The sequence below is a fragment of the Prionailurus bengalensis genome, chromosome B2, assembly GCF_016509475.1.
Source record: "Prionailurus bengalensis isolate Pbe53 chromosome B2, Fcat_Pben_1.1_paternal_pri, whole genome shotgun sequence".
Taxonomy (NCBI): Eukaryota; Metazoa; Chordata; class Mammalia; order Carnivora; family Felidae; genus Prionailurus; species Prionailurus bengalensis.
The window spans coordinates 144,452,249-144,466,753 of NC_057349.1; the positions used below are offsets into that span (position 1 = coordinate 144,452,249).

The 14,505-nt window shown below is 45.9% G+C and overlaps 2 protein-coding genes across 2 annotated transcripts in view; one reads left to right on the forward strand and one right to left on the reverse strand.

The window, feature by feature from the left end:
• Positions 1 to 10,930, forward strand: part of SLC22A3 (solute carrier family 22 member 3) — a 94,491-nt gene extending 83,561 nt beyond the window's left edge. The window contains exons 8-11 of the mRNA XM_043592699.1: positions 1,937 to 2,045; positions 2,794 to 2,906; positions 6,361 to 6,460; positions 9,363 to 10,930. Of these exons, the coding sequence (XP_043448634.1) occupies positions 1,937 to 2,045; positions 2,794 to 2,906; positions 6,361 to 6,460; positions 9,363 to 9,423 (383 nt within the window). The 3' untranslated portion in view covers positions 9,424 to 10,930. The remainder of the gene's footprint in view (positions 1 to 1,936; positions 2,046 to 2,793; positions 2,907 to 6,360; positions 6,461 to 9,362) is intronic.
• Positions 10,931 to 11,521: 591 nt separating this feature from the next.
• Positions 11,522 to 14,505, reverse strand: part of PLG (plasminogen) — a 42,879-nt gene continuing 39,895 nt past the window's right edge. The window contains exons 18-19 of the mRNA XM_043592698.1: positions 12,579 to 12,724; positions 11,522 to 11,933 (exon numbers count right to left, since the gene is read on the reverse strand). Of these exons, the coding sequence (XP_043448633.1) occupies positions 11,772 to 11,933; positions 12,579 to 12,724 (308 nt within the window). The 3' untranslated portion in view covers positions 11,522 to 11,771. The remainder of the gene's footprint in view (positions 11,934 to 12,578; positions 12,725 to 14,505) is intronic.

A 14,505-nucleotide genomic window follows, 5' to 3' on the forward strand; every position in this document is an offset into this window, starting at 1 on the left:
ATACCTAGTAGTGCAATTGTTGGGTCATAGGGTAGTTCTATTTTTAATTTTTTGAGGAGCCTCCATACTGTTTTCCAAAGTGGCTGCACCAGTTTGCATTCCCACCAGCAGTGCAAAAGAGATCCTCTCTCTCCGCATCCTCGCCAACATCTGTTGTTGCCTGAGTTGTTCATGTGAGCCATTCTGCCAGGTGTCAGGTGGTATCTCATTGTGGTTTTGATTTGTATTTCCCTGATGATGGCTGATGTTGAGCATTTTTTCATGTGTCGGCTGGCCATTTGGATGTCTTCTTTGGAGAAGTGTCTTTTCATGTCTTTTGCCCATTTCTTCATTGGATTATTTGTTTTTGGGGGTGTTGAATTTGATAAGTTCTTTATAGATTTTAGGTACTATCCCTTTATCTGATATGTCATTTGCAAATATCTTCTCCCATTCTGTCAGTTGCCTTTTAGTTTTGCTGATTGTTTCCTTCTCTGTGCAGAAGCTTTTTATTTTTTGAGTTCCCAATAGTTCATTTTTGCTTTTGTTTCCCTTGCCTCTGGAGATGGCTTGAATAAGAAGTTGCTGCGGCCAAGGTCAAAGAGGTTTTTTCCTGCTTTCTCCTCAAGGATTTTGATGGCTTCCTGTCTTACGTTTAGGTCTTTCATCCATTTTGAGTTTATTTTTGTATCTGGTGTAAGAAAGTGGCTCAGGTTCATTTTTCTGCATGTCGTTGTCCAGTTTTCCCAGCACCGTTTGCTGAAGAGACTGTCTTTATTCCATTGGATATTCTTTCTTGCTTTGTCAAGGATTAGTTGGCCATACATTTGTGGGTCCATTTCTGGGTTCTCTATTCTGTTCCATTGATCTGAGTGTCTGTTTTTGTGCAACTCTTAAGAAATTTAGAGCACTGACTTTTTTAGGGCAAAGATAGTTTACTCCCTCTTCTGTTAAAACTCAAAAGAAATAAAACATTTAATGAAGAACTTTGAGCTTTTTCCCCTAGTTACTTTGGAGGATAGGAGAATTTCCTCATATAACCAGTGCAGCCCCTAGAACAGTTCATTTTTAAATGAATGAACCAACTGATTTTTAAGAATCTGGCCTCTTCTAGATGATTTCTTGGGGAAGTAGCAAGATTGGGGATGGGGAAGACAATAAGAAATATACACCCTACCGATAACACAAGGCATAGATCTTCCCTTCTGAAGGTTCCAGTCTCCAAGCCTTTGCTACCCTCTAGAAAGCAACATTGGCTTCACATCCAGATTCTTTCTGGCCTGCTTGGAGCAGGTGTTCTGTGTGTTATCACTAAGGGGTGGGAACAGAGAGAGGGCAAATGGGCAATAGGCTGTGATAACGGTTCTCAAGGGCCCAAGTGAAGACCACCTTCCAGAAGGCCAGGGCACGCAGGCCCTCTAGGATGGCAGTGCCGGGAACGCTGTTTTCAATACAGTGGCTGCTGAACAAATCATTCTTGAATTGTATTTCCATCATCTAACCCTGCTCAGAAAGGCAACTAGCACACTAAATATGAGCTATCATCCTGGTGGTTGTTGCTGCTAAAATTTGGTTACAATATGGGGCACCTGGATGGCTTAGTCGGTTAGGCGTCCAACTTCCACTCAGGTCATGGTCTCACAGCTCGGGAGTTCGAGCCCCGCATCGGGCTCTGGGCTGACAGCTCAGAGCCTGGAGCCTGTTTTGGATTCTGTGTCTCCCTCTTTCTCTGCCCTTCCCCTGCTCATGCTCTGTCTCTCTCTCTCTCTCTCTCTCAAAAATAAATAAACACTTAAAAATAAATTTGGCTACAATATTAGAAGATATCTGTCATTTGTGCTTAAAATTATCAAAGACTTAGGGCTGGGGGAACACTAAACAAATGCCTTTCGTTGTTTTGTGATATTTCATTGAAAGCAAACCCCTAACTCTGCCCTTCCACATTTTCTATTTGCAGGAATACCGTGGTTGAGAACCACAGTGGCTACCCTGGGAAGACTAGGGATTACCATGGCCTTTGAAATTGTTTATTTGGTAAATTCAGAATTGTACCCAACAACATTACGGTAATTCCAACCTACATGTCCTGGTTTCTCCTAAGTGATTCTGCAGCCAAATGTTTTCACCTAAAACCCATGAAACAGTTTTCTTAACTTGATGATATATTAGCCTGGGCTGGAGGCAGCCGGTAAAGAAAATCCACTTTGAGCTATAGCTGCTTTCTGCATTGCTACCTTCCGCATCTCTTGACATAAATATTTCTCATATCAGTATCTTTATACACAGCGGTGGTTTTGTGGGATCAGGAAATCTGGGTAGCGTACTTGCTTAGATGTGGGTCAAAACTGCGCTCGGCATCACCCCGTTTAAAGCCTCTGTTCTGACCACATTCCACGTCTGGCAGCTGTGAGTGATTGAGGAAGGACAGAGTGAAACAGCGTGCGTGGGCTGCACGTTGGCCTCCTTTCCTGGGGGAGTATTCACGGGCCTTCCCTACTGTCAAGTGAGGGTGCCGAGGTGATCCCTGAGCATTGCGGCGTGGGCTGGGCGGTGAGCCTCCGGTGAAAGAGTAATTTCCACCGGCGCTGTAGACCGCCTAGCTCTCCGGTGACTCGGCGTTTGCCCGATGTGAAATGGGGCAGAATGGAAACGGCGTGCTTCAAAATAGGAGAGTAGGTCGTAGTTCTCAAAGTCGAAAGCTACAGAAACGGAAAATATTACTAAGATTGCTTTGTTGCCTGTGTATCTGAACGTTTCCCTTATCCTGACTACATTTAAATATTTTTGTCTCTAAAACAATGTTTTACTCTGCAGAAACTTCGGAGTTTCTCTCTGCTCGGGTTTATGTGATTTTGGGGGAATCATAGCCCCATTTCTGCTCTTCCGGCTGGCGGCCATTTGGTTAGAACTACCTCTTATCATCTTTGGTAAGAACTCCTTTCATACGTGATTCCTAAATGCTTTCATCTATATTCTTTGTATTTCATCTATAGTGATTACTAGGTTTGCTATTAATGAGATCATTCAATTTTTTATGACAACTGCTTGAGTTTTGAGTGGCCAAACCGATTATAGTCCTATGGGAAACCTAAATGATTTTAATTTATTTTATATAAAAGTGTCGTGATGAGCCATTAGCTTTCTTTGCTTAAGTTCTGAGTTGCATTCCAGTACTACAAAACTCTTGAAATTGGGGGACCACACAACTAATTTTCAGGGGACCAGTTTGGACCTTCCGGCTGTTTCGGAATAAGCCTACAAACTAATTAGATTTTTAAATGTTCGATACCTATTACATATCGTATCTTCGTTTGCTTTGACGTGAAGCAGGCTGTGCGTGGAACCCCTTGCCCACGTACTGTAAGCTCTGCGATGACTCTCAAGTTCATGCCCTCCTTCCAACTCCAGTTTCCGCAGGCCTCCTGAGGGGACAGAAGCAAGGCATAGGGGCTGGGGGCGTAGGGTAATTCAGTCCAGTGCTTCTCAAGTGTTGTACTCACCTTTCTGCCTGTGTCTCGTCCCTGCCTCGACTCTCTTCAGCAAGAAAGCACACAGGCTGGCCCCCTTCCCACCTACCTTCCCTCCACCTCCACGTCCTCACTCCTGGTAGAGACTGTGTTCTACTTTGTGCTCAGCAGTTTAACTTGCAATGAAAATATTGAGTCCGTGGGGACATACATCCCGAATAATGCAAAATCCCTAACAGTGCTCACTAGCTAGGGGCAGGAAAGCTCCTAACCACGTGACAGCACCCAATTCAAGAAAAGATTATCGCATATTATTTCATGGGGTCTGATGAACAAGCCCAGTGTTGACTCTGTGGCCAGCATGAAAAAGCAGAGAGTGCCTCTGCTCAGCCAAGACCAAATGGTCTGGGCTGGGGGTGGCTTGCAGCCAAGTGCTGGGAAAGCCGGCCCTGATGCCCCCTTCCTGCCGAGTCTGGCTGGGGAGAGAGCCACACTTCCTTCCAAACCATCAGTCACAGCACAGTGTGCGAAATACTGAAAGCAGAGGGCGCAGGCAGGCGAGCGCAGGGTAGGGACACCTGACCCGCTGGAGTGGAGGAGGAAGGAGGAGTGCATAGTCGAGATCGGAGAGGAGTAGAAATTACCTACGTGGGAAGCGTGGGCCTGGGCTCCAGGCAGTGGAAGGCCTAGCGGCCAAGGGTGAAGCTGCTGTCTGGGAAGCGGGGAAGTCAAAAGCAGACGCCAGATGTGGGGGGTTGGGGGCGCCGGGTGGCAGGCTGGACCAGATCACAGTCATGAAGGGTATTCCTGGTCCCGCAAAGGTTTGCTCTTTATCCAAACAGCAGCGGAAGCTAGGAGATCTAAGCTGGGATTGACAGTGTTAGGTTTACATATTAGAAGCAGGACTCTGATGTGCAAATGGGCTGGAGGGAGGCCGTGCTGGTGGGGAGCCAGCTCCTCAGGGAAGGGATCATGCCTGGCGGCTGGGGGTTAAGGCCATGACACCAGGAGCACTGGGCGCAGAGAGATTCGAGAAATACGTCAGTAGTAAAACTGGCAAGGGGGCACCTGGGTGGCTCAGTCGGTTAAGTGTCTGACTCTTGGTTTGGGCTCAGGTCGTGATCTCATGGTTTGTGAGTTCAAGCCCCACGTCGGGCTCTGTGCTGACAGTGCGGAGCCTGCTTGGGATTCTCTCTCCCTCTCTCTCTGCCCCTCCCCTACTCGTGCTCTCTCCCTCTCTCTTTCTCTCTCGCGATAAATAAACTTAAAAAGAAAGTAAAACTGGCAAGAGGGGTGACTGAGTGGGCTCCCCGGAGGGGCTCCCCGGAGGCAAAGGGAGGGGGGAAGGCCGAGCTCCTGGCTGGGAAAAGCGGAGACAGCCAGGCCCTCGTTGAGTGAACGTCAGAGGAGCTGGCCCACGGGACACCAAGGAACCTGTCTGGGTGTGGGTCGCAGCAAGTGCCTGCAAGAAAGCCAGTAGCCTTTGGGGCCGGTGCTCGGGAGAGAAGCGTGGCCCGGTGACAGAGATCGGGAGGCCATCTGAGTGTAGATAACCACTGACATGGGAGGGTCTGAGACCCCCACCCCAGGAATGGGACCAGGTGAGAGGAAAGGAGAGGGCCCGGGCAAGACAGAGCCCTGATGAGCGACAAAGCGTCCTGGGTGGCAAAGGGCCTGGAGGCCTCGAGGAGAGGAGGAGGGATGCGAGAGGGATGAAGAGGCCAGAGAGAAGTGGGGCCAGGGGAGGGCAGCGGCTTCACCAGCGGCCGGTGCTGCCGTGGGGCCCGACCAGTGGGCAAGGTGGGTCCGGAGCACGCAGGGCAGACCCCAGAGAGAGCGGGCGGTGTGGGGGGGGTGGCACAGGACGCCAGCCAGCACCTACCTGCCAAGGCCAGCTCTGAAGTTTTCAGGGATTTTTGAGCCCAGGGGTTAGCATAGCCATTGTTCAAACTTCCCTGTATCAAATCTATTAAAAACAGAGGAGATAATTACTCAAACCCCATCACTTCCTAGTTCACGTACATTTCCCTACTCTCTGTGTTCTTCGGGCCACTTTGGTCCGTCGTGTCCTTATGGGGGAGACGCGACATCACACGTTGTCACCGCCCCTCCCTTCCCACCGCCTGGATCCATGATATCGTGGCAGGACCTAGAGATGCCCGCGGTGGGGGTACTCACACCACGGAAATCCGCAGACGCTGCAAGTCGGCGCTGTATTTTCGGGAGGGCCGGTTGCTAAACATTTACCGGCATATCCGTAGGACGTGAAGAGATGTGGAAAATAGGGGAGGATGGTGTTTCAAGAATTTCAGCTCTAAAGAGCAGGAAAGGTGGGGACAGCAACTGGAGGATAACGCGAGGTTGGGAGAAGGGTCCCGAAAGAGGAGAGGCTGGCATAGGGTCCGTGCCTCCACCAGCCCATTGCAGACACTGGAGCCAGAGGGTTCGGCGCACAGTGAGAAGCCCAGAAAGACTCCAAGAGATGGCCATTGGGCTAAAGTGGGGACGGGTCCGACCGTGTAATGTGACCCAGTAAGGAAGGGGAGGGAGAGGAACCAGTAAAGCGCTTGGTGGGTAAAAGGAAGCTGAGAGGAGTCCTGTGAGAAGCAGGAGGTGAGGTCTTCTCTCTCACTTAGGCGCCCGATAAGTAATAGTGAAGTGAGCGAATGAACAGGTGTTTGCAAGAGTCCCGGGACGGTGGGACCGCACAGGGTCCAAGGAAGGAAGAGAACGTTTCGAAGGGTGGCAAAAGAGAACTGGAGAGCTGGGTGGGTAACCAGAGGGCTGCTGCCAGTAAGGGCTGGTTGAGGTTAGTTGGTTAGCTGGTTAAGGTTAAGCTCCAGGGTGAGCAGGGAGGGAGGCCACGGGCCAGCTGTGCGTTCCTCGTGTGCTGTCGCCTTTCTTTATTCCGTAGGTATCCTGGCATCTGTCTGCGGCGGGCTCGTGATGCTGTTGCCTGAAACCAAGGGTATCGCCTTGCCAGAAACAGTGGACGATGTAGAAAAACTTGGCAGGTATCGTATGAAATTCAGTTCACCTTAAATAAAAGCAACGTTTCAAACTACTAAGGGAAAAAAGGGTGTGGAGAAAATTGAACTCTCATGGGGGGAAATAATATCAATCTGTCATCTCACGTCCTAAGCAGAAGATTCAAAGTTGATTTGGAAGATTAATATAAAAAAAAGCAAAACTCTGAAAGAATGTATATTATTTTTTAAGATGTGGTTATGAAGAGGGAAACATTGCTAAGGTGTTAAAACTCCGAAAAAAAATCTAAAGGAAGAGAATGGGTCATTTGGCAAAGCAGAAATAAATGTGCATCAGTAGGAAACTGATTGTGAGAATGGTAATATATTCATGGTATGGCTTACTATATAGAGATGAAAAGAATTGAGATATATCAGTGTGGAATGACACGGTAAGATCTTCAAGATTGATTACAAAGTGAAAAGTTGCTGAACAATGTGTTTCAGTATTTTTTTTTAATTTTTTTAACGTTTATTTATTTTTGAGACAGAGAGAGACAGAGCATGAATGGGGGAGGGCCAGAGAGAGGGAGACACAGAATCTGAAACAGGCTCCGGGCTCTGAGCTGTCAGCACAGAGCCCAACGCAGGGCTCGAACTCACAAACTGTGAGATCATGACCTGAGCCGAAGTTGGCCGCTTTACCGACTGAGCCACCCAGGCGCCCCTGTTTCAGTATTTATTAAAAAATAAAACCAATAGCGAATCCTCTCTGGAGCTAGATGAGAAGACAGAAGATGGAAAGAGAGAGAAAGAGATAATGGATGGATGGATGGGTGGGTGGGTGGATGGATAAAAATAGATCGATAGAAGATGGAGAAGGAGAAAGAGAGATGAAGTTTTGGAGAAGGGCGTCTAACTGGTGTGTAGGGCAAGTATCTAACCGATACACAAACATGAAGAGTTATATCAAGAAAAATTCACACTACACTAATTCTTTCTAATTTCCTCTGCTGGAAATGTTTCATAATAAAAAGAGGAAGAGAGGATATGAAATATTAGAGTAAAATATTAGAATAGTAAAAATTAGTAAATTAGTAAAATTACTAATTAGTAAATTATTAATTAGTAATTTACTAATTAGTAAATTAGTAAAATATTAGAATAAAAGATCTAATATAGTAATGTAGACCCTCTTGGGATAGCAATGAATTGGGAAGAAGACTTCACTTTTACACTCTGTAGACTTTTTTTTTTACATGTTTTATTTATTTTTGAGAGACAAATAGAGACAGAGCACAAGTGGGGGAGGGGCAGAGAGAGAGGGAGACACAGAATCCGAAGCGGGCTCCAGGCTTCGAGCTGTCAGCACAGAGCCCGACACGGGGCCCGAACTCACAAACTGTGAGATCATTGACCTGAGCCAAAGTCAGACGCCCAACTGACTGAGCCACCCAGGAGCCCCATACACTCTGTAGACTTTTGTATTATTTGATTAATTCTCTCATTACAACACATGGCCTTGTATTATTTGCATAGTTAAAAAACAATTTAACTGCTGATTTTTAAAAGAAAACCAGCCTTCTAAATAACGGCCTGGAAATTAAGTATGTGGCTCTCTCAACTTAAAAAAAAATTTGCACCAAAAATATTTATAAGAAGACCGAAGTGTTAATAACCTCATGGCAGTTCTTTTCCTCACTTGTAGATTAGGAAGAGATTAGAAGGCGGCATTTTTTTTTTAATTTTTTTTTTCAATGTTTATTTATTTTTGGGACAGAGAGAGACAGAGCATGAACGGGGGAGGGGCAGAGAGAGAGGGAGACACAGAATCGGAAACAGGCTCCAGGCTCTGAGCCATCAGCCCAGAGCCCGACGCGGGGCTCGAACTCCCGGACCGCGAGATCGTGACCTGGCTGAAGTCGGACGCTTAACCGACTGCGCCACCCAGGCGCCCCTAGAAGGCGGCATTTTTTAAGTACCAGTGTGATGGATGGTTTCACACATGCCATTTCATTTAATACTCAAAATGATTTTATGCAATTGCGGTTCTTATCCTCACTCATTTCAGTGCTAGGAAATCTATGCTTAGAAAGGTTCACAGCTTTGGGGCACCTGGGTGGCTCAGTCGGTTAAGCGTCCGACTTTGGCTCAGGTCAGCAACCATTGCTAAGTGTCTCCTGAGTATGTTACCAAACCTCTAAAACTTATACAATGATTTCATTGGATTTTATCACCCTGTTTCTTGATGCTATTTTGAAACATAAGATTGATTCATCATCTCAGAACTTTCCTAAGGAAAGCTCATCAGTGTGTGTAAAATAAAACCATCAGCTCGTATCGCAGTAACTGACTTACAACAGTCAGAGAACAGGTGGGCATTTGCCTCGGGAAGTAATCCAAACAGATTCTTACACTTGTTTGGAAACGAAGTGACGAGTAATGACTTACTTCTCACCCAAAAGCTCCACCTATTTTTCACCCTTAGAGCAATGATACCTGAAATTTGGAGTGAGGTCGAAGATTCTCTTTGAGATGCTGCCATTTTGCAAATCAAAATTAAGAAATTTATAAAAGGTGTTAAACTGTGTGAAATCCTCTTGAGCCCGATACCATCGTCAGGTCCTGCTTTATCCAAAAGAGAGAAACATTTTGCTAACTGTGTCTTTCTAGACAATTGCTTGGTTTGTATCAGAGTTCAGGGACCAGGTCAGGGTGGGTGGCGTCCTAGTCCTGTCACATAAAGAACTTACATGCACATTAACCCTGCCTAGGGTCTGAAAGCAGGTTTTAAAAAATGAGCCTGGTGACAGTTTTTTGTCACCTTTGAATTGGGCTTTTATGAGATGTTACACGTCCGTGTGTTTGATCAAAACCAACTATAAAACTTTGTTTTAGCTTGTTGTATAATAGTTCATAAGGACTTTCTCTTCTCTCCTTGTTTTGTTAGTCCATATTCCTACAAATGTGGCAGGAAAAAGAAAACCCAAGTTTGCAGCTCGCACCTTTGAGGCCCCCCTACCAAAGACAGAAGGGAGGGGCTCTCTAGGTCGATGTCTCTCAAGGAACCGATGTGCCTTGCACACACGTGCGTGTTGTCCATTTTAGCCACATTATGCCGCGCGGCTCTAAGTGTTCGTCATGCTGTACAAAGACATTCAAACTGCCCAGAGTATATTTATATGATGTCGGATGAATTAGGATTTATGGCGCTAGGGAACTCTCTGGGCGCACAGAGTATGCGGCTGGTTTAGCCAAGAGCCTGTTGCACATACAGCGCCCCCCGCCCCAGTTTTTGTCTCAAGTTGGGGCAGCAGGTCTGACCCAGTTATAGAGGGACGAGAGAAACCCTCACCAAGTTCTCACGACTGCTTGCTCCATCAAAGATGAAGGACGTGCAAACCAGGGATCGGGGAAAAGTGTCCAGAGCGGGTTCATCAAATCTGATCGACGAACGAAAGCTCCGAGCTGAGCGTTCTGAAGATTCCAGGGAGGATGAAGATTTGGAAATCCTGCCTGTGAAGAGACTGAATCTAAGGCCCCTGGGCCACGTGGTACTGAGGCTTTCCTTTCTCTTCTTGTTTTGCCCTGTGGAAGCCACTGTAGCATCTGGGCCTGCGGGCATGCTCGGGCCTTGTTCCGTGATCATGAACAAATCTGCTGTACAATTTGAGGATTTGACCCTATTGTTTTCTTAAATCAGATTTGGGCCTCAGAAGATAGAGCCACATACTCAGTTCGGTACTGAACAAAATCCATGGGTTCTGACTTCATGGGTCTTAAGATTTTAATCTTGAAGGGATATTTATCTTATATCTTGTGAGTTCAGTTCTATGATGCCGCCCATGGTCAAGGGTGAAAACCATGGACTGTTCTCATTCAACCTTGACACGTTTAACCTGTCTTGGGAAGCAGCTTACACTTTAATTTAAAAGTAAGGTCAATTTATATCCATGTTTAAAAGAATTGGGAGAAGCTTTAGAAGTGATGTCATAGACACTAATAAGGGATTTGATCTTTCTTCTTTTGTTACTGAGACTTTTGAAATGCAGAGCTTAAATACATATCTGTTACCTTTTCCTGCTGTTCTGCTTTGTATGTTATATTCGTGGTATTTCCGATTCAGTATATATCTTACGTAGCAGTTTTTCATGAGTTATTTTGTGTGGACAGACAAAACGAGCACCGAGGAGAGTCTTGCCAACGAAGAAGACAATTCTTTGTGAGCACGTGACAATAGGTACGGGGTGTGGGCTAATCGTAAAATAAGTTTTGTAATCCTCCAGCACAACAGGACTGAATATGAATGTTTTATTTTCCCATGAAATAAACACCGCTCTTTGGGGACTTCATGCTGCCGTCACCCTGTATCCGTCCACACTTGCAGGGTCGCTGTTTTCGCACTTCTCTATGCTGGAAGATGACTATTCCTCCTCGATACTCTCACCTTTGAATGGCATCTTGAGTTGCTATTTTGGTTCTGGTCACAATAAAAAAGTGTTTAATTGTCAAGAACAATCGAGGTTTGTTCTCGGTCTTCCTTTTGCGCACGCGTCACTGGAAAACACCGTTCCCGCGTGACAGTACAGGCTGTCTGGGCAGACAATTAGGGATGGAAGTTAAGCGCTCTACCTTCAGTCTGCGGTCGTGGATCTTGGGACCATTCCTAGATTCAGATGTAACCCAGAATAGCACGCAGGCTCCCTACGGGTCTTGTATTACACTGCCATTGCCCGGTTCCCTTCACCGCGCACAAGTCTCCGCCTGGTGTCCGCTGTGCTCAGCTAACGTCAAGTTGTCAGTAACAGATTTCATCCCCAAGAATAGAATTTGTTCTCATGACTCCCCATACATGCTGCAGCTTTGAAAACATCCATCGCGGTGCCAGAAATAAAGACGTGTGTCAACCCGTCTTTTGTAGACATGACAAACATATGGGCGGCTTACTAGGACTTCTCTGCTCTCTTCTCTATGGTCTTACGGGCTTCTTTGTCCTTTATGCAACGACTCCTTATGAGAAAGAGAGAGATCACCTAAGTCTGGCAGAGTCACACTATTTAAAATGGGTAGGATAAACGAAGAACAAGAAAACAATGAAGCTCAAAAAAGTTAAAGGAAGTACAGAGTTTATTTTCAACAAATGTTATAAATGTGTTACTTTTTTTATTACAGAATCCAGCAGTCCACGGACAGGAACAATTTATCCACGATAATACTAAAACATGTTGAGGTTTAGCAGCGGGCGGTGTGAGTACAGTGTGTCGGTCTGATTACTGTCAATCATTTCTGAGCGTGCTCAATTCCCCACCCGCGTTCCAGCTTCTAGATGTGCTGACGCCTCGCTCTGTCTCCCATCCAATTAATTGTTTCTCATTATCCCTTCAATCCAAGGAACAAACCTTGAAACACGAACATAGACACCGGGCTTATTGGGGCGGGCACAGCCAAGACCCCAAGAAGTGACTCCTTGTAAAATGTACTTGTCCTTCTCGAAGCAGACCAGAGGCCCTCCGCTGTCGCCCTGGGCAGAGAGAGAAAAGAACCACGAGAGGATTAAACCGGCACCCTTTTATTATGGGATGTCACCCCTCTGTTACCCAAATGTATGTTTTCCCAGTACTTGAACATTCTTGTGCAATTAGAAAGAAACTTATTAATGTGTTGAGTAGCTTCAGTACCCAACAAGGGCTGAAGTGCTTCGGTACTTAACAGGGTACATTTAGCAAAACCACACCGTTTGGTGTTCCTGGGGGAGAAGTCCCTTGTGAAGAGTGGTCTCATCCCTTCGTGCCTTGGGGTTTCCCTTAGGCAGAGTAAACCCCAGAATAATTGCAAAGGGGGCACAGTTGGTCTTTTCCCCATACCCTCCCTTGCTTCCCTGCTAGTAAGGCCACCACCCGAGTCCCATGTTCCAACACGGTCCCCAGGTGTGTGGGGCTCTGGCAGTGATGATACTTTACGACCCCCTTACAACCCATCTGGAACTCAGGGCCGGAGAAATCCCCTCAGATGATCTCAGTCCGCATTCAGGGCCAGACCTAAAATGTTTCTGGGTAGCACACGGACGAGGCCTTCAATGGACAAAGGCTTCCTGGACTTGCCACTTGGGGGCAGATGTATCTAAGAGGCCGACGCAGGACGGCAGAAGACCGGACTTTGTCCTTACCTGACAACTGTCAGTGCCTCCGGCCAAATTCCCAGCACAAAGCTCTGTGGATTTGACTCTTCCGTTGAGATACTCGTAGCGATTGCACACCTTATTTTCAATCACCGGTAGCTGGGCTTCCTTGAGGAGACCAGCGCCAAAGGTCCCTGTGTTTAAAAAGATGAAGGAAATGGCCACCAGATCCCAAATATGCCCCCAAGGAAACTTCCGGCACAACAGAGCCACAGTGACAGGTCTCTTGTTTGACCGTGAGGTTGTATAAAGAAGTCAGTTCCCGGGGCGCCTGGGTGGCCCAGTGGGTTAGGCGTCCGACTTCCACTCAGGTCGTGATCTCGCGGTTCGGGAGTTCGAGTCCTGCGTCGGGCTCTGTGCCGACAGCTCAGAGCCTGGAGCCTGCTTCGAATTCTGTGTCCCCCTCTCTCCCTGCCCTTCCTCTGCTCACATCCTCTCTCTCAAAATACAAATTAAAAGAAGTCAGTTCCTAATACTACTGGAATTCTTCTCTTTCTTTCTACCCCTTAAAGGTATAAATATTATATATGATTTCATGTTCCCAAGACCTGGATTTAAAAATCTGGGTTTCTTTGTGGCGTTTTGGGGTTCATGTTGTTATGTTTCTTTGGTTCTTTTTTTTAACTCTAAAGAAATATTTTTTAATATGTAAAGAGAGATTGAGAAATACAGGTGTTACTATATCATATATTCACTTTCAGTCTTTTTTAGATGCTTGTTTCTTTTTTACTACTTATATCATATTTCATGACTTTATACGCTGGTTGATTTCACACAATCTTATATAATAAGGGCTTTTTTTTGGATACTACAATCTTTGTAATTAGTGGGTTGTGTTTTTTTGAGAGCGAGCGAGAGCTCACACGAACAGGGGAGGGGCAGAGGGAGAGGGAGAGGGAATCTTAAGCAGGCTCCACGTTCTGCGAGAAGCCAAATGTGAGGCTGGATCTCACAACCGTAAGATCATGACCTGAGCCAAAATCCGGAGTCTGATGGTCAATGAGCCATCCAGGTGCCCGTAGTTAATATCTCGATGGGGGTGACTGCTTCACGGGTGGGCAGTTTCCTTTTAAGGGGAGGAAAGTGTTCCGGAAATAGTAGTCGTGATTGCACAGCATTGCGAATGTACTAAGTGCTACTGAGTCGTACTCTTCAAAATAATTAAAATAGTGAACTTTATGTCATATATACTTTACCACAATATAAAAAAAAATGGCCGCCTTTTACCGGAATAAACTTTTTCAGGCACAAGCTCGTTCGGTGGTGTATCTCATTTAATCCTTACCATAGTCACACGAAATAGGCACTTTTGTCAATTCTATTGCACAGTGAAGGAAACTGAGGCTGGGAGAGGGTGTGTAGTTTGCCCAAGATCACCCAGCAAGTCAGTGGAGGAACTGGGATTTGAAGTTGGGTCTGTGACAGCATTGCCCAAATTCTTCACACCCGTGTTTCTGGGCTCCTACAGTGGTTTCCAACTGTCCACATCTTTGTTCATGCATGTTATTTATATTCCTTAATATTTTCTTACCCTGGTTCCCGGAAATTATATACATGTGTTTATGGCTCCCGGTTAACGTTGCCAAATTATTTTCTAAAAGTGTATGACAGGACGCGATTTCACCAGAAAAAAAGGGCACTTCACCCTACACTTCTGAGTATTTAATATTTTTTAAAATATTTGCTAATATAATAGGTGAAAATTGTCCTGGTTTGTTTCCTAGTGTTCACTTCTTTTCCAGTTAGGAAGAGTAAATATTCTCCCATGTGCTTGTCTTACTCGTATTTCTTTTGTAAAAAACTGTTTTTTTTTTTTTTTCTACTTTGGCAAATTGAAGTGGAACATTTGCAAAACAGCCAGAGGAAACGCTGCTTTTCCAGATAGACACACCCGGGCATGTGTTTTCAGAAATAA